An 18,914-nucleotide genomic window follows, 5' to 3' on the forward strand; every position below is an offset into this window, starting at 1 on the left:
CTGATAGGATACATAAACATCTATGATTTTTTTATTACAAGCTTTTATTAAACAGATAGGGATAGAATGGGCTGGTGGCTCCAAGACTTCCCTTTATTTGATTTTCTGGCCCCAAGAAAGACATCTATTTAAACTTTTATTTATTTATTTCTCTCTATCTATCATAATTTCACTAAAATATTATTAATTATGCCAGCCAACAATAAAGGATATTTGGATTTCAAAAAAGCTGATAACAAAAAATTGTGCTAGTATAGATAGAGATGGAACGCATTAAATTGCACGGATACCTCCATAGCAGAGGTAACTTAATTTCTCTAGCTAGAAACATCAGAAAGCTGGATGGTACGTCCACAAGAAATCCTGTCAGTCTGCACAAGAAAATCAGAAAAATCCATGATACATTTACTAATGGATGCTCACTCTTTGGAACTTTATTAACACTGTATAAAAACTCAGGACCTTATCTTACTTCACAAAATCTTGCTCATGAAGCATGACAATTTACTTATAGTGGCAACTGAGTCAAACTAGGTAATTATCTATTGCCAACACAAAATAAAAGGAAAAAATAATATGAACTTGGTATTGTAGAATTGAAGATCATAGGCAGCTTATAACCAAACCTAAAATATGAAACCAAGAATGCCATAGAAACACCACTAGGAACAAGTACACCAATAACTTCACAGAACATTTCTGTAAGCTGATCAAGAAAACAGGCATCAACAATAACATTCAAGCTAGTTCGATGATCAAATACAGCTTTATAATGTACCAACCATCACATCGATTTCACAATGCATGAATTGCTGCTACACAAGCAGAGTTCTTTGGAAACAAGTTACAGCGAGTAGAGTTCACTGGAATAGAGACACTCATCCACAAGTTGGCGAAGGTTGGGATTTTCAAGTGCTGCAGCAACTCTTTCCTTGTCATTTAATTGTTTGTTAACTGCACAGATTCAAGTCCACCCCCAGTCAGTCTCCTGCTCATGCATTTCACGTAGTTCAATTTATGAAGGTAGTGATCCCTCGTACAAAGTCCGGACATGACAAAAATAGTAGATAAACAACATGATCTTTTGTTCTTTCTTTTCCCTTCTAAATGTCATAATTTTTATTTTTATTTTTTTTTTCATGAGGATGGGAGGTTTGGATGACCAAGGAAGAGTTGGCAAACAAATAGGTTCTCTTCTCATGACTTTGGGAAGTTACAAAAAAACAATTACATTAAGACATGGAGTTCAATTCTGACCAAAGACAATTAGATCGCTTGCAAGGACATGCATGCAACTGCCAGTCTTGCATGTCTTATGAACTAAATTTAGCAAAAAATAGAAATCAAGTTATGAAGGATCCCGTATTCAAAAGCTATTTTGTTTGATTTGTACAGGAAAGAAATTTCAACTTGTAAATTCATTCTTTACATAAAAATAATAACTCCAATAAATTCTAGATAGTTTTAAATGATACTTGTTACAAAAACATGCTTTGTACTTGTTAACTTTCAATTCCATATATCAAAGGTTCTAAATTGATGCACAGAAAGGTTTTTGTTGGGAGGATGTCTGGTCAGGATACCACCTTTCAAGATCTTTTCAGTACCACGCGATGCAGCAGGAAGAAAGAAGAAACAAAACAAAACAATCAAAATACGTGGATCAGCCACAAAAGGGCTCGCCTCCACGGAGCATGCAAATTTCACTATAAAAAAAAAATTTTACAAGAGGAGATCTCACCCTCAACCCTCGTACACCCAATTTCTCTATCACTAGAAGTTTTCCTCACAAAAGCTCTCTCTCTTAGAAGACCCTCTGAACCCCTGAAGTGTCTGGTGTTCGCTGTCCAGGAGCCTCCTGCTCCTTCTCTCTCAGCGCTTCTGCCTCTCTCTCTTCTTCGGGTTCCTTCTCGGGTTCACACCGCCGCAGTTTCCGTGAGAAAACCAGGCCAAAAACCACCACACCACCTTTTTGTGCCTCACGGGCCCTTTTAAAGGATTAAACATGATTTAGATTAGGTTTAGGACTCCTTAATCAACCCAAATCAAGCCTTTGGACCGTCGGATCAAGATCGAAAACTCCCTGGGCCGTCCGATCACGACCAGTCCATGGAATAGTGCCGTGGATCGCAAGAAACGCGTGAGAAACGCCCACGCGGTCCGCCATGGACCGCTCGATCCGCAGTGGACCGGGGTACAAGCCCAGGCAAGGTGCCCGGGCCTGGGCCAGCCCGCGTGCGCGGGCCTGGGTCGCGCCCGCGCGCAGGCCAGCGCACGGGCTGGGCCGCGCGCCCGTCTGGGCCCCGCGCCTGGCTGGGGCGCCCGCCCGCCCGCCCGGGCCGCGCTCCTGGGTTGCGCGTCCCGCACGTTGGCCCCGCCTGGGCCGCCGCCGCCACCGCTCCACCGGCCCGCCGCCGACCGCCGGCGGTCCACCGTCTCGGGTCTCGTGCTGACTTCAAAAGCTTGTATCTCCTTCATCCGAGCTCCGTTTGGGGTGATCTTGATCTCGTTGGACTCCTTTTTTCACCGCGAACCTCGCTGTGGGCTCAATGTGGGCTGAATCTCGAGGTATCAAATCCTAACAATCTCCAGCTCGACTCGATATTCGGCCTCCTCCAAACTCCGAGAGCTTCTGGATCTCCTCGCCCCCATGCCCTGGGACAATCGCCTGCTGATCATGGATGGACAAACATGGGAGTCGAGCCAGGCTGCTTGATCCCATCTCCATCGTATGCTGTGCTCCACCTGACCTGAGACCTGCTCGGGCATCGTCCTGTGGCAATAGGAATCTCATCTTGCAACGTCGCCTTTCATCCTCCCGAGTCTCCTGTCTCATGCCCAATCCATCTTCTGGAGCTCCACCTCGCTCTGGGCTCCGCCTGGCTCCCGAAGCTCCACCTCGCATTGGGCTTCCCGTCAGGTAATAATATCCTCTGCTCCCTTTCTTTCCCTCCAGCACAATCCTATCGCCGCGTAGCACCCTCAGGATTCCTCCACCAGTTACCGTCTTGTAGCCTCTCGAATACAGTCTGCTAAGTGAGATAAGATTCCGCATGAAATTGGATATATATCGAACCTCCCCCAATCTCCTCACTGCACCGTCATGTGTCCTCCAGCTGACCGTCCCGATGCCTCTGATCGCACAGTTTAATCCATCCGACAGATATACAGTGCCCTCACTGTTCTCGAGAGAGTCAAACTGTTCCTCTGTGTAACATACATGATAGGGGCATGCAGAATCTAATATCCATTGCTGGGAAGAAGTAGATACCTCGTCAGATATCTCCAGGACATCTCCATCTGAATCGCTGTTGGCCGTCGCTACAGCAGCCACCGTCCGATTTTTGAGTTGAGAGCAATCTCTGGCTAGATGTCCCAACTCTTCGCACCGGTAACACCTGATTTTGCTCAAGTCTCTCCTGGACTTGGACCGCCCTCGTTGCGATCTTCTATCGCTCCGTCTACCGCCTCCTGCTCCTCCAGAAGCCATCAAACCTGAGCTACCGCCACCTGAGCTCAAAACTGGATTCTCCCTCCCGAGAACCTCGTTCTGGAGTATCGCCGCGATGACCTCGTCCATCTTGATGGTGCTCTTCCCCATTAGAAGGTAGTCATCAAGGACTCGTACGAAGGGAAAAGCGACGCCAGCAAAACCAGCGCCCTGGACTTCTCCTCAACATTCTCGCCAACACTGAGGAGGTCGGTGAGGATCTTCTGGAAGTGGCTTAGATGCTCCTGCATGCTCTGTCCCTCAGTCATCCGCAGTTGGTAGAACTGCCTCCAGAGAAAAAGAGTGTTGGTGAGAGACTTCGCCATGTATAACTCCTCGAGCTTCGACCACAGCACCGTCAGGAAAGTCTCGCTCAGTACATGAATCACCACCTCATCCGTCAGGTACATGCGGATGGTACTCACTGCCTGCATCTGTAGCCGTTTCCAATCCCGCACCTCCATGGTGGTTGGCTTCTCATTGCACAAGAGAGTATTGATCAATCCTTGTTGGATGAGCACGTCCTTCACCCTTGCCTGCCACAAGGAGAAATTGCTGTTACCATTGAACTTGTTGATCTCCATCTTGATTGTTCCTGTTTTCTCCATCTTCAGTCTTGCTTACTACCGCTGCAATCTGTGTCCTTGTACAGCCTTGCTCTGATACCACTTGTTGGAAGGATGTCTGGTCAGGACACCACCTCCCAAGACCTTTTCAGTACCACGCGATGCAGCAGGAAGAAAGAAGAAACAAAACAAAACAATCAAAATACGTGGATCAGCCACAAAAGGGCTCGCCTCCACGGGGCATATAAACTTCACTATAAAAAAAAAATTTATAAGAGGAGATCTCACCCTCAACCCTCGTACACCCAATTTCTCTCTCACTAGAAGTTTCCCTCACAAAAGCTCTCTCTTGGAAGACCCCCTGAACCCCTGAAGTGCCTGGCATCCGCTGTCCAGGAGCCTCCTGCTCTTTCTCTCTTAGCGCTTTCGCCTCTCTCTCTCTTCTTCGGGTTCCTTCTCGGGTTCACGCCACCGCAGTTTCCGTGAGAAAACCAGGCCAAAAACCACCACACCACCTTTCTGTGCCTCACAGGCCCTTTAAAAGGGTTAAACATGACTTAAATTAGGTTTAGGACTCCTTAATCAACCCAAATCAAGTCTCTGGACCGTTGGATCAAGACCAGAAACTCCCTTGGCCGTCCGATCGCGATCGGTCTATGGAATAGTGCCGTGGACCGCGAGAAACGCCCATGCGGTCCACGCGGTCCGCCATGGACTGCCCGGTCCATGGTGGATTGGGGTACAGGCCCAGGCAAGGCGCTTGGGCCTGGGCCGGCCCGTGCACGTGGGCCTGGGCCGGTCCGCGCGTGCAGGCCTGGGCCGCGCCTGCGCGCGGGCCCACGCACGGGCTGGGCTGTGCGCCCGGCTGGGCCGCGCGCTCGGCTGGGCCACCTGCCCGCCTGAGCCGCGTGCCTAGGTCGTGCGTCCCGCACGTTGGCCCCGCCTGGGCCGGCCGCCGCCGCTCCGCCGGCCCGCCGCCCTCCGCCGCCTCGGGTCTCATGCCGACTTCAAAAGCTCGTATCTTCTCCATCCGAGCTCCGTTTGGGGTGATCTTGATCTCGTTGGACTCCGTTTTTTGCCGCGAAATGTGGGTTGAATCTCGAGGCATCAAATCCTAACAGTTTCATATCATAATCAAGGAATCTTTCATCAAAATGGACTGCAACTATGCTGGCACAGGGTCAACCTTACTAAGCTGGGAACTTGCAGGGAAGAGTGAACTGTATTTAATTGACCATTTATCCCCCAAAAGAAATTCTGGTCTTTAACTAAGAACTATATATGCAGCCAAGTTATTGTAATATGAACATGCAAGCTTATTTGATTCTAAATGATGTGCCAGAACCAGGATGATGAAAAAAAAATTAAAATTATATAGGCAATGCTGCTGAACAAGGTCAAAATGTAGTACATGCTAGAAGCTAATACTCACAAGGATATTGGGTATTCTATTTTTTCTCATTAGACAAAATGAACCGATGCTGATATTTCAAAACAAAACCTAATGAGAGTGAACTTTTGTAGATCTACCACTATTGTCTCAATATTTACCCAGTGCTACTAGCCCTGTATGCGCCTAAGGAATCTACCAAGATGGTTTCACTTGTTGGGCATGTTCTGTCCTCACCTGATTCTTCATCTGCATGAGACCCTGGAGTTACATTTATGTCAACCTGCAAATGCCAATCATGAAGACCATGTTTAAATGCATCAAGCTAATGATGGCATCCATACGAATACAAAAGGAAATAGCCATAATATTAGTAATAAGAAGATTTTCACGGTTGTTAGAATCGGCTTGATAAACAATGTGCATATGTTTCATTTTTAACATTCAAAGAGAACTGCAAGAGTAATTTAATTCTGGAAGTTGTTGCTATCTCTGATTGAAATCTCATTCTATTTCTTTGCCATTAAGATAACAGCTGCATCAGCTTTTCTGAGTTCCTGATTGTGCGAGAAAAGCATCCACCAGCCTATGCTCAGCTGGTTAGCACTCCCCTCCACTTGGGAGAGGTCCAGCGTTCAAATCCTGGTGGTGGCATCCCCACCACGTTTCTCAGAAAAACTGTGCAAGTAAAGCAATATCTTGCATAAAAAGCCAAAATAAAATTAGAAAAGTACACTCTCAGACAAGATATCAGTCATGCATATGAAAGCTTTGATGCCACCACATATGCTTAGAATTATATGGGTCAAAAGCATAATCAAAGATTAAACTGACACAAGAAGACAGTTAAAAAAAACACTCTTAAAGATGCATTGAGAACAACTGTTCAAGCAAGACCATGTAAAGTTTATCAAAGAAAAATCACGGGTACCTACTCCAATGCAGACCAGAAAGTAAGTATGGTCAATGTTTGCAACAGTTGAATACGCAATTCCCCAACATACACTTTGACTCAGACTAGAAGGCAAAAGGTAGATCATGGTTCAAGTTTATGAGATGGTGACAAATGCTGACAGACCCAGGTTATGTTCAGTAAATGGCCTACCCAGAAGTCTCTTACTAATCATACCTTTCATCCTGACATCCACTCAGGGCAATTTCAGATGCTTTGTACATCTTTGACAAAATTTTCAACAATACCTTACAAGTCCAAGACCAAATTCCAATGATTTCTGGATCAAAATTTTTGCATTTGAAAAGCTTTACATTAATTCTAGATGCTTTGCTGCACAAAATCTGTTATTTCGCATTTTATGAGTCCAAGTTATAGTAAATTCCATTTAGTAATTTGCTTTCACAAGATTCAACTGATATAACAGTTAGATGGAATTGAGAATTATGGCACTTTAGACCACTTTAGAAATTATCCACTAATGCAGATATGAAAGTGGTTGTAGGATGGATGGCCCTTTAGCTTCAGAATTTTGCTTTCTTCTTGCCTAAGATCTCCTGGCCCATACATCTAAGGGATGGTCACACCCACAACCATGGCAATATTTGTCCTCCCTCTCATGTCCATTACATGCCCAACTGAAGAAACAAATACAATCCAACAAATTAATGGCTGCACTCAATCCTCAATGTATACTCTTGTTCCCCACTGAAGAGACACAATAAACCAATTACTTCAAGATATATTTCCCCAAGGAAAAGACAAAAAGATGTTCATCGAGATGTACAAATGTGAACATATGAGAGGGGCATATAGTCTGGCTGACAGCATTATAATGGTAGGCCAACATTTTCTTCAGACAAATATCCATATGTAAATATTCTTTCATTTCCTAGCTGCATCATTAAGTTTCAAAGAAATCCATAACGCCATGGCAAATTGCAAAACAAGGTCAAGAATACAAATCAGTCTCTTCAACAAAACCACCCAATACCATAAGAGAGAATGCATCCATGCAGAATATCATATCAAAATATGAAAGGTGCCAAGTTATATTCATAGACATATTTCAATCTTTTCTAGCTTGGTAACTGAAGATATACAATAAAATATAATTAATTATAAGTACCAAAGAGCTATAGATAACCAAAACAATTTCACAGACATTCTCCATCTCATCAAAAAACATAGAATAATGCAAGTCTACAACATTTTCTTCCTTTCCCTTTTAAATTGCCTCTATTTAATATATTTCACACGCTAGTTCACAAATAAGCACAATAATTCAAACTTTCAAAGTGATTTTCTTAAATGGTGTTCCAGAGTTGTTGATGTCCAGAATCTAGACAAGACAGTAGGACATCATCAGCCAGACAGTAACACAATTTATTGACAAAGCCACCAAAGAAACAAGAGGCATGGTTAAGAACAATAACTAACCTTGCAATGTGGGGGAAAGCACTGCATCAGCTTAACCCTCAAGCATAACCCTATAACTGTAGCCATACTACAGTATTGAACAGTTGGAGTGAAGGTAATCCTATAAATATGAAAAATATCAGCATGATGATATCAAAGTGAAAAGCTTGACATCACTCTTATAAATCGTCATTGAAATCCAACTGAGAATGAAAAGCTGGTGACACAATAAAACAGCTTAGAGTGAGATAATCTATTTATCTAATGAAAGCTCATTTAATATGTGTTTACTTAGCCAAATTCCTTTTCTGCGACTCTTCCAAACTAACTCAAGCCAAATTCCCTTTGCAAACCCCGGCGCGCGCGCCCCCCGCCTCCCTCACCCCAAAACAACCCAAGGTCATATAAACTTACACATCAAACTCCATAGATTAACCCTTGAGCTTCTACCTTTCCTGGTTTCACACACAAAATCTCACCTTTGTCATCTCTCCAAATTAGCCTTATGAAAGCAAGTTAAAACAGCAAACAAAACTCAACTTTTTGATAAGTTTAGGGTATAAAAGTTCTTCACTCAACATGAACTTCATCAGCGCTTATTTTTATTACAAAAACAAAATTCAAAAGGAGTTTAAATACAAAAAATCTAATTATGGTGAACTGGAAAATCCATGCTTACTGAATGCAGCCGAGCTTCTCATCGACAGTGATGGACTCCTCTGAGAGAACACTGAGTTGCTCCAAGGAGTAAGGGTGCTCGGGATCCCTGATATCCCTCACAGAATCTGGTGAATTGAGTAGAGAAACAACCTTCACATATCCTCACCTACACTACTATTAGGGAAGTAGAACAAACCAGCATGTTTCAAAGCATTAAAAATAATAATAGTAATCAGAATTAAAATCCGAAACTTATGAGCTACTAGTGACCCGAAATTAACTCCAAATCTTTCTCAAGTTCCCATTTTTTCAGAAAAGGAAAGTGACATAAATTTTAAGCAGTTTTTTCAAAAAATTTAGTGTGAAGACAGGGAAAGAGACGAAGGAGAGAGGAGGAATTGATCGTTCTAAGGATGTCAATTTATTAACAATCAATTTTAAAAAATAATAAGCTATAATAACGAGGAAATGAACTCCAAAATCTTCGCAAGTTTCGATTTTTCCAGCAAAACGAAGCTGATACTAATTTTAAGCGGGCTTTTCATAAAAAAATCGAGTGCGAAGAAAAAGAAAGAGGGGGAAGAACAGAGAAAAAAAGAAAAAGGATTGCAGTGATGTTAATATTAAAAACCTATCACCGACGACAAACTTAACACCAAAACTTTCTTAAGATTCCATCTTTTCCGAGAAAAAAGAAACACATGAATTTTAAGCACTATCCCCAGAAATCAAGCGGGAAGAAACTAGAAAGCATCAGAAGAGGAATGAATCATCGACGGGAGGATACCAAAGACGTCCAGGGGATCGACGGCGTTGTCGGCGTGGGAATCCTCGGCGCGAGCAACCCTCTCCTTCTTCGCGTGGACCACCGGGTTCGCATTGATCAACCCTAGCGTCATCTCTTCCCTCCCCCGCTCACTTCTCCCCCTCCTCTCTCTCTCCCTCCCTCCCCCTTGCTCGCTTCTTCTGCCACCCTCCGAGCTCTCTCTCTCGCGGCTTTGCCTTCAATAACTTCGAGTCGGTGGGTAATCAGGGACCGGGCACTATCGAGCCGCTAAACCGAACCGGCGTTTGTAGTACGGATTTTGCGGTCCAGACCTGCGTGCGACCGGTTCGGTCGAACGGTTCAATCTTCATAACTGCAACGGTTCGGAAATGGAAATTCCCATTGGTCGGAAACGTTTGGTAGTAAGGATTGGTGGACTTGCGCTCGCTTGGTCCGAGATTGGGGATGGGGGGATGGATCGGTGGACTGTGTTTGCGTGTAGACGTTTAGTCGCAGACCATGACGGCATGATGGACGGTTGATGCGGCATTTAGTCTCATGACCATGTAGCGGGGGAAGCATTTTTCCTGTTTTTTTTCCTCGGAGGAGAGTAGTGCTTTGATTGATCTACACGCTAGATGCTCCGTGTGTGCCACGTCGTTTCGGTTTGTCTCCTTGTGCCGCACGAACCGGGTTTTAGTGTACGGTTGATATAGGTTTAATCATCCTTGAGTTTCGCACTTGCTTGGATGAGTAGAAGTTTGTTATCCACACGATGATAAATTTTTTTTTTTTAAGTATAATGGTTAAAAATAACCTTTGCATTCCATTTACCCCCATGGGTAAATGAGATGAGATTAGCTAATAAAAGAAGTTTTAAATAACAAATAGGTGATAGAAAACCAAAATCATATCAGGCGGGCACTATAAAATATCATATGTAGGGGTGCAAATAGATCAGATCGGACTGGATTATGAGTGATTCCGATCTGATTCGATTCTTTGATCGGGTCTTAATATTGAACCCAGATCCAATCCAATAGAAGATCAGGTTGGATTGGATCGGATCCATGGTCAAAAATTTTGTCCTATTGAATCATTTGGATTAGATCGAATATATGTATAATCCGATTCCAACCTAAAAAAATCAGATCTGGTTCAGATCCGGTTCGTGTGATAGGCCAACATACGAGAAGTTATGACAAAATAAAATAAATATCACTTTTTTTTGGCCATTAATTTATAAGCAATCCATAATTTTTAACTACTAAAGCTCAATCATTATTTAAAAAAATTTTAGCACAAAATTTCATAAATAAATGGATGCTATCAAATATTATAATTTTAATATATTACTATCAAGAATTGACTAAAATATAGTTATAATCTAGAGAGAAAAAATGAATACATAAACTAACATAAAGATCATATACAGTTTTCTACAATATCTTTATTTTTTCTTGACAATTGAAATATTCCTTCCACTTTTGGTATAGTATTTGTTCCTCAATTCAAGTAAACAAATCATAACAAATAAATAGATTGATGGCCTTCACCTTAATAGTATGTACAAGATAAACACAATATGCACTATCAGTTGGTAGAGATCAACAATCTTAGTATAAATATAATTTTTAGAAATCTCATAGTCAAATTGAGCGAAACTGTATAACAAATCACAATTCTGCAAGAGCATTTAGAATTCTAATTCTACTTTATTTACTCTATGGTTTATATGTTAGATCCAATATTGATTCGAATTTGATCAGATCGAGTTCGAATTCAGTAAACCCAGATCCGATGCAAAAAATTGAACGGATTCAATTTTAAAATTCGATTCGATCTTGTGGATCCTTTAAAATGGGTTGGAGCAGGTCTAAGTGGGTTGGGTCGGGTTGGGTCACGTCACAGGTCAACCCGACCTATTTGCGACCTTAAGCATATGGGGCAGGCTTCGTATGATGTCACATTTCTCTTAATACCCATCTTAAGGATTAAGTCTAAAAGTCAAAGATTTTTTGGAGTTATTAATCCCGTGATTAAAATATTCTCTTTCTTTTTTATTTTTAGCACATACTTTTTAGCGATATATATTATATGATCAAATGATATATATTAAATATATAGCCAGATGATATATACTGTAAATTTTTTTGATACACACTCAGCAATGACCCAATACATACATATAGCTAAATTTATTTATAGTTTACTGAACTTAGTATTCATCAGTATATAGTATATGATTAGTTGATACATAACTAGTAAAATATTTATTTAACATTCCAACACATACTTCTAGATAAATTGATATATAGTTTTCAAAATATAGTATTCATCAGTATAGCAAATGATACATACTAGACGGCTTATTTATATATATTATAAGCTTTTTTGATATACACCGAGCAACGACCTAATACATACCTACAAATAAATTGATACATAGTTTATCAAATTTAGTATCTACTAGTACACAGTATATAGTCAGTTGATATATACCTAGTAAAATATTCATCCGACATCATAATACACATCTCTAGATAAAATGATATACTATTTTCGTAAACTTTTAAATACAAAGATTTGAGAAAAGAAGAAAGATTTAGAAGAGGAGAAAGAGCCTCGAGGAAGACCTCATGGATAGGAGAGATAGCATGTGGGGTTTGGAAGAGCAGAAAGAGGCTCGAAAAAAAAACCTTATGGATGGGAGAAATGGCTTGATGAGAAAGATAATGGATGGAGAAATTTGATGAGGAAGAAAGAGGATATGGATGATCACGAAAGATTTCTTTTAGGCATACATCTTTTTTTTATTATTTCAGTTATGAAACTAACGAATTTCATTAGTAGGAGAAATTTAATCCCTATTTGACTTCTAAATTTTCTCTTTAAGATGCGAAAAAAAATGGGTATGAAACTAGGCTCGCCCCATATGATTTTTGTTCGACGATAGGGAATAGGGGATTCTATCAAGTTCAAGCAATAAGACTCATCTTATCAAATCAAAGCCCAAGCTACATCCCAAACAATCTCATAATAGACTACACTCACCAATGAAGTCCAAACAGCCCGTCTCAATTCAATCAGGGACAAGCATGCCCTTACCACCTGGTTTTTAAGATTCAAAATTCAAAAGAGATGAATTGAACACCATCCATATCTTGCATATAAAAGAGGGATTCACTTTCTTGAAATCCACCATTGGATCATCAACTGGTAGCTTTGAGATTTGTGTGGATGAATGAATGATAGGGTTTGGAGGGCTTTGAGATCCATGTAGTAGGTGATCCAATGGTGCATTTGCTTGAAAGAAGGTGAATCCTTCTTTTTTTTTTGTTAGAAGGTGAATCCTTCTTTTGCTAGAAAGGTACAACCCCTATCCACCTAATCTAAGCTGGATTCCAATGTCTAAGCAACCGACTCATCCGAGAATATCAAGTGGTCTCCATGCATCATATAATGGTGCCATTAACGAAGGAAACTCCATCACCTACCCCAGCATTCCAAATTATCTCTTTTTTCACAATCATTGATTTCATTGAGATATATTGTAGGGGAAATTATTGGTTGGATTAAATCCACTGTTGAGCTGATGTTGGCATGTTGCAATGTCTGAAGCAATGTTGGCATTTGTGCTAATGTTTATGCGAATGGCTCCATTTGCATCTTTAAGCTCCGCAACAAGAGCCATTCGACCATCAACTACATTTCTGACCTTCCATGACTTGTCCACCTCTCGTCCTGTTATTGTTGATGAAACTTTGCTCCTAATCTCGATCAAGAGAGCCATCATCATTGCTGGTCTTGTAGCCCAATTTAGCAAAAAATAAAATTTCTTTATTTCTTTTTTTGAGGGAAGTGATTTCTTTGAAATAAAGAAAACACTGGGGGGCTCATTTGTTTACTTTATTATGAAATGATTAGGATTCAAAAATAGAATCTTTGTAAAAGAAAAAGTGGGACAGTTATTAGAGTATTGCCTACTTCACCTTGCCTTGTCTTCCCGATAGGAGGATTCTTTTTTTTTTTTTGGTAGGGGGGTTGTTGAAGTTGGCTACTTTAAGTAGCTCTAGTATAAATATTTCCATAAGTATCCGATATAATCAAAACAAGAAGTCAGTGGGGGATCTCGGCTATAGATGCCTAAAGCACATTTTCGATAGGAGGGTTACTATGGAACAGCTAGCTTGTCATATTAACCAAGCCAGGCTAGAGTTTGTATTAGGTGTGGTATTCTCAATAATACTTGTAGTATGATAAGGCTAGTCATATAAATTTGTCCCTTTTTTGGCTCCAATATTTTACATGAGTATGGAGATTAATAAAATGAGTTGTTTTGCCTATAATATCAAAACATATCTATTAGTTCTCTATGAGTTGTATAGATATGGTATTCACAATGTGCCTTCGAGAATGGCAAAAGTATGAGCTGTGAAGAGGGTGTGAACGAACAGTAGGATTTGGGAGCTTTATGGATCAAGATTTTAATTGTTCTCATGATCCTAAATTCCCAAGCTGTTAGAAACATGTCCTGAAAAGCTAGTATGGTAAGACACATTGTAATAGTTCTAGGATATATATTTATACTTAAACATTGAATTATCAAAAAAATAGGTATTTTTATCCATTCTTATTTAATGTATCCGAGAATCATCCTATAAATTAATAAATTAAAGATACATATTCTTAAAAGTTGAGACTTAGAGACATGTATGATTAATTCCTAAATTGCTCTCGATTGATGGATCATTACAGAGATAGTGACTGATCTAGTTAGATCGATGCATGGATCACTTCTTTCAGGATAGATGAGTCTCTAATTTACAGTGTGGAGGCATTGAGCGAGAGTGCAGATGGTTGTTAGAGAATATCGATACTAAGTGTGACTATACAAGAGATCACATGGATGTTTACTCACTCATCAGTGATTATCTCGATGTTGTAGTGGTATAAATAATTTTTTGACCTGCGGTACCTTGACTTCTCACAGTGCAGTTGCATAGTTTGACCATACATAAATATGATCTCTTAACTATTTAGACCCTTGTAGTGTATGTTGGTTATAGTAGGTTTATTGTAGGAGCAGGATGCATACTTACATGGGATCTATCGATCTTAGTAGATAAGAAGCAGTCTTATGGGATTTGAAAAGCTGAGTCCTTAAATCTATGGCCACAGCAAGGTGATAGATAAAAAAAAAATTCTGTCGGTATCATGATTTAGATTTGAGCTAATCGAATCTTTCATATGATGGATGTTATGATTTGATAAATTTTTATAACCTCCATCTTGTCAGAATTTACGATAGAGAAACTGAATCATATGATAACTATATCTAAAAATTCTAACCATTATATTCTGCTGGATTACCACTACATACTGCTAGACGTCACTAGTGGATTGTGAGAGCTCACTTGGATCGTTCTGGATCGATGATCTTTGATGAGTGAGAGTTAAAATTATTCCAACTCATCGAAAGGTATTTCGATGATATTATGATATAAATCATGGTATATCTCACTATCAGATAGAATAAAATCTATGAAATCACATACAAAAAGAGTTTGATCAGATCAAATGGTTGGATCATAATCAAATCATCAATATGATTGATAATTTGGATTAATTTATAAAAGTTACAAATATAAAATCTACTAATAGTTAGCAAGGAGGACCTAATTGCAATTGTTGTAATCCAATTTGATGAGATCAAGTTGAAAGATCAAACCTTAAATAATTAAATCATATTTAATTTATTTAAGCTTGACTTAATTGTGTCTAATTAGGCATCTGAATTCAAGATTAAATTCTAAATAGATTAGAAATGAGTTTGAAATGAATCGGACTCGAATCGGATTTGAATCGAACTCAGATTGGATCTAAATTGAACCTAATTAGATAACAATGCAAGAGTCTCAGTCTTATTAGGACTCTCTCTCCTATCTCATGGTAGAAAGGAGGGGCGTGCGTAGGGATGCTTGCCCCCTCCTTTGGCGCGCGATAAAAAGAGAAGAGAGGCGCCAAAGGTTGGCACCCATTTTCCCTGGGACTCTCTCTCTATCTGATTGGGTTGGATTGGTTCAAGATTAACTTAAGCTTTTATTAGATAAGAGTTTAAAAATAATTGAACTCTATGTATCCTTTGGCCTACATCTATAAAAGGGCTAGGGTTTTTGGGCGTGAAAGAATAACAACAAGAAAATCATCCTAGGGTTCCACCTTATGCCGTCGCCTCCTCCTTCCACCTTCCACATGCCCAAAGCCCTTATCTGGTTGGCCATAAAAAAAGAGAAATTAGAGAGGGAGAGATCAAAAAAAGGAGAGAAAAAAGATGGAGGAGTTCTCCCAGTTCCTTTTGACGTTCCTCCAGTGCTGCGCGACAGCAGTTCCCGCAGATCTTCTTCTATGACCGTCGAAGAAGGCGATCAGATCCAACCAGCAAAGTGAAGATCTGAAAGAGAGCTAGCATCTCAGTGATCTCAGATGCTTCGACATATTTCAGCCACGTGTAGATACCCATAGAGTCCATATGCGGTGCAGCTTTCAAACGGAACCTGCAACATCCACAGATCCGATCTGAAGAAAGAGTTTTGCACTATAGGTAAGTGATCTAATCATTAAAATTTTCAAATTATTTTAGAAATTAGATATGCATGATTATCTTATTTTCATCATATGAACTAGATCCGTAGGTGTTAGATTAGATCTATGCATACATAGATTAAAAATTATTTTAATTTGTTCTTCTGCTACATGTTCAAAATAGTTTTAAAAAATTCTGCATGCATGGTACTTCGAAACCCAACACAAGCATCTTATTTTTCTGGTCTTCTTTTGTTAGTGGAGGAATTCTCCTAATAAGAGAGCTATCCTTAGATATAGTAATTGCAAAATTATACAATATTCTGCTCTTAAAAAATTATTTTTCTTAATACATGGACCAATTGGTAGATTATATCTCTCAAAGTAAAATCCAACTTGATACTAGTTATTTAATCTATTGAAAAAGTTCATAAAAGTTTTTTTAGGGTATCTCTTTTTTCTAAATTGCAAAAATCCCTTCTTTTTTAGAATATTGAAATATGATCCTAACATTTCTTAAAAAATATCCAAAATAATTTGCACACTATTCTATGAATATATGCACTTATAGAGGCTCTATATATATGCATTAATTATGATATAATTTATAGTAATTTATAGTAATAATAACTACATATGTATAGTTGCAATGAAAGAAATTAATGAGATAGGATATTTGAGAGAAAATATCACACACAATTCATTCATTGATTTGTAAATTTATAGTACTTGGAGCAATCATTATTGAAGAAAATATTTTACAAAAAATGGCGTACATTCATATTGAAAAGAAATATTTTGAATTATACACTAAATGAAAGAATCTCTTAGTTGGCTTGATTTTTCATTATTTTTGATTTGCATGATCTTGCCAATAAGAAAATTTTTTGAATTATTGCATAATATGCGAGATTATCTTAATCAATGTAATCCACCATGATTCTTTCCAATAAAGAAAAGGTTTTGAATTATTGCACTACATGAAAAGATCTCTTAGTTGGCTTGATCTCCATGATCCTTTGTTGCATGATCTTACTAATAAGAAAAGATTTTGAATTATTGCACAATATACAAGATACTCTATGATTCTTGCCAATAGCATGAGCTATTTTTATGATCTAATTTTTTGACTTCAATACTCTCCCTCAAATCGGGCGATGGTAAGGACCAGAGGTCGAGTTTGGTCTGTAGACTGATAAAGTTGTCCCGAGTCAATGGCTTCATGAATATATCTACGGGTTGTGCAAAAGATGAAATATAGTGAGTGATAATAGAGCCTAGGGTGATCTTTTTCAGAACAAAATGATAATCGATCTCGATGTGCTTGGTTCGAGCATAGAAGATCAGATTGGTCGTGAGATGCAATGCAGACAAGTTATCAGAGAAAAGTAGCGGGGCTCGAGGTTGTGGGACCCTAATGTCACAAAGTATAAATGAAATCCAAGTGAATTCGGCAACAGCTGAAGCAAGAGCTCGATATTTGACTTTAGCAGTGGATCGAGACACAATGGGCTACTTCTTGACGCACCAAAAAACATAATTGGAGCTAAGGAATATACAATATCCCATGGTAGAGTGACGCGTGACTTTACATCCAGCCCAGTCTGCATCAGCAAAAGCAAACAAGTCCAATAAGTTGTGGACCAGAATATGAAGCCCAAGATATGAAGTGCCTCAAATATCTCGGAGCATACACTTAACCATCTGAAAATAGGTTATAGTTGGGGCATGCATGTGTTGACATATAGTATTAACCATAAGTGAGAAATCCGGACGTGTGAGAGTAAGATACTAAAGAGCTCCAACAAGACTTCGATAGTTTGAGAAATCATTATATGGTTGATCACCATGTTTGAGTGGTGGCAGTTTGGCGGTCATGGAAGTGGCAATCGGTTTACACTGCTCCATGGAAGTCTGAACTAAAAGATACGAAGCATATATCCTTTAAGAAAGAAGGAGCCCATTGGAGGAGCGACTAACTTTGATCCCTAAGAAATAATGAAGTGGGCTAAGGCCTTTCATGGAAAACACATGACCGAGGGTATAAATAAGGTGGTCCAAAAGTTTTGGAGAATCACCTATGAGAATGATGTCATTAACGTAAAGTAACATGATGATACTGTGACCGTCGTGGTGATAAACAAATAATGATGGATCGGCATTGCTGCAGAAGAAATCATATCTGATAAAAAAGTCATTGAATTTGTCGAACCATGCTCGAAGAGCTTGTTGAGCCCATATAAAGTATGCCGAGGTAAGCATACATGATTATGATATGATGGGTCGTGAAAGCCAGACGGTTGCTCCATATAGATAGGGACATCGAGATCGTCGTGTAAGAAGGTATTCTTGATGTCAAGTTGGCAAATCAGTCAATTTCGAATAGTGGCAACTATTAGAACAATGCGAATGCTACCCAGTTTAATTACCAAACTAAAAATTTTTGAAAAATCGATACCCTTCTCTTGGTGGAAGCCTTTTGCCACAAGATAGATTTTTAGTTGGTCAAGCATCCAATCTGCATGGAGCTTTGATTTTAACACCCATTCGCAACCGACTGCATTCATCGAGGGATGATGGGGGACAAGCTCCCAGGTTCGATTGGCTGCGAGAGGATCTAACTCCTTATGCATAGCAGCTATCCATCCGAGATTTTTTAAGACTAAATGGATAGTCCGAGGTTTGGGAGGAATAGACGCTAATGCAATATTGGCATGCCTCAGATTAGGCTTGGAGATGCCAACCTTGGAGTAGGTGACCATGGGGTGCGATATGAAACTGATAGCCTCGAACTGTGGTGGGCTGTGGATGTGGGTGTTACCTTCTCCTGATTGTGGAGTTAGTTGGTCAGAGGTTGCAATCACTGCTTCATCCACGACTGGTGCATCTTTGATAAATAGGCGTGTGCATTCTCGTGCAAAATCGGACTTAGCAGATGAGAGACTGGGTCATTGAGTTGTTGCTGGACTAGGTGTGAAGCTGGATTGGGCCTCGGTCCAATGCTCAGTGGATGCTGGACTGTGGTCTGGGCTTGAAGCAGCTGTTGGAGCATAACATGGGTTGGGCTGGGCTGTGGCCCAGCATAG

At 39.9% G+C, this 18,914-nt stretch overlaps 1 protein-coding gene across 3 annotated transcripts; it reads right to left on the bottom strand.

Moving 5' to 3' along the window:
* Window positions 1-685: 685 nt before the first annotated feature.
* On the bottom strand, window positions 686-9,433 carry LOC105060107 (protein AE7-like 1). 3 transcript variants are annotated; one of them, XM_010943714.4, is made up of 5 exons: window positions 9,265-9,433; window positions 8,497-8,602; window positions 7,839-7,938; window positions 5,684-5,729; window positions 686-954 (listed from the first exon to the last, which is right to left on the bottom strand). In XM_010943714.4, exons 1-5 carry the CDS (start codon window positions 9,374-9,376, stop codon window positions 845-847), a joined length of 474 nt encoding a protein of 157 aa, XP_010942016.1. In that variant the 5' UTR covers window positions 9,377-9,433; the 3' UTR covers window positions 686-844. The 3 variants fall into 3 exon arrangements, with proteins under 3 accessions (XP_010942016.1, XP_010942017.1, XP_073115788.1); XM_010943715.4 differs by having other exon boundaries at window positions 5,608-5,729; XM_073259687.1 differs by having other exon boundaries at window positions 686-988; window positions 5,608-5,729.
* Window positions 9,434-18,914: the final 9,481 nt, after the last annotated feature.

The sequence above is a fragment of the Elaeis guineensis genome, chromosome 6, assembly GCF_000442705.2.
Source record: "Elaeis guineensis isolate ETL-2024a chromosome 6, EG11, whole genome shotgun sequence".
NCBI lineage: Eukaryota > Viridiplantae > Streptophyta > Magnoliopsida > Arecales > Arecaceae > Elaeis > Elaeis guineensis.

What these genes read in the sequence shown, in the direction of transcription:
- LOC105060107 (XM_073259687.1), bottom strand. Translation starts at nt 9,376, where the DNA reads ATGACGCTAGGGTTGATCAATGCGAACCCGGTGGTCCACGCGAAGAAG. An exon ending in CGATCCCCTGGACGTCTTTG is followed by an intron (nt 8,603 to 9,264) that starts GTATCCTCCCGT and finishes TCAATTCACCAG; the next exon opens with ATTCTGTGAGGGATATCAGG. An exon ending in GCTTTCCCCCACATTGCAAG is followed by an intron (nt 5,730 to 7,838) that starts GTTAGTTATTGT and finishes TGGCATTTGCAG; the next exon opens with GTTGACATAAATGTAACTCC.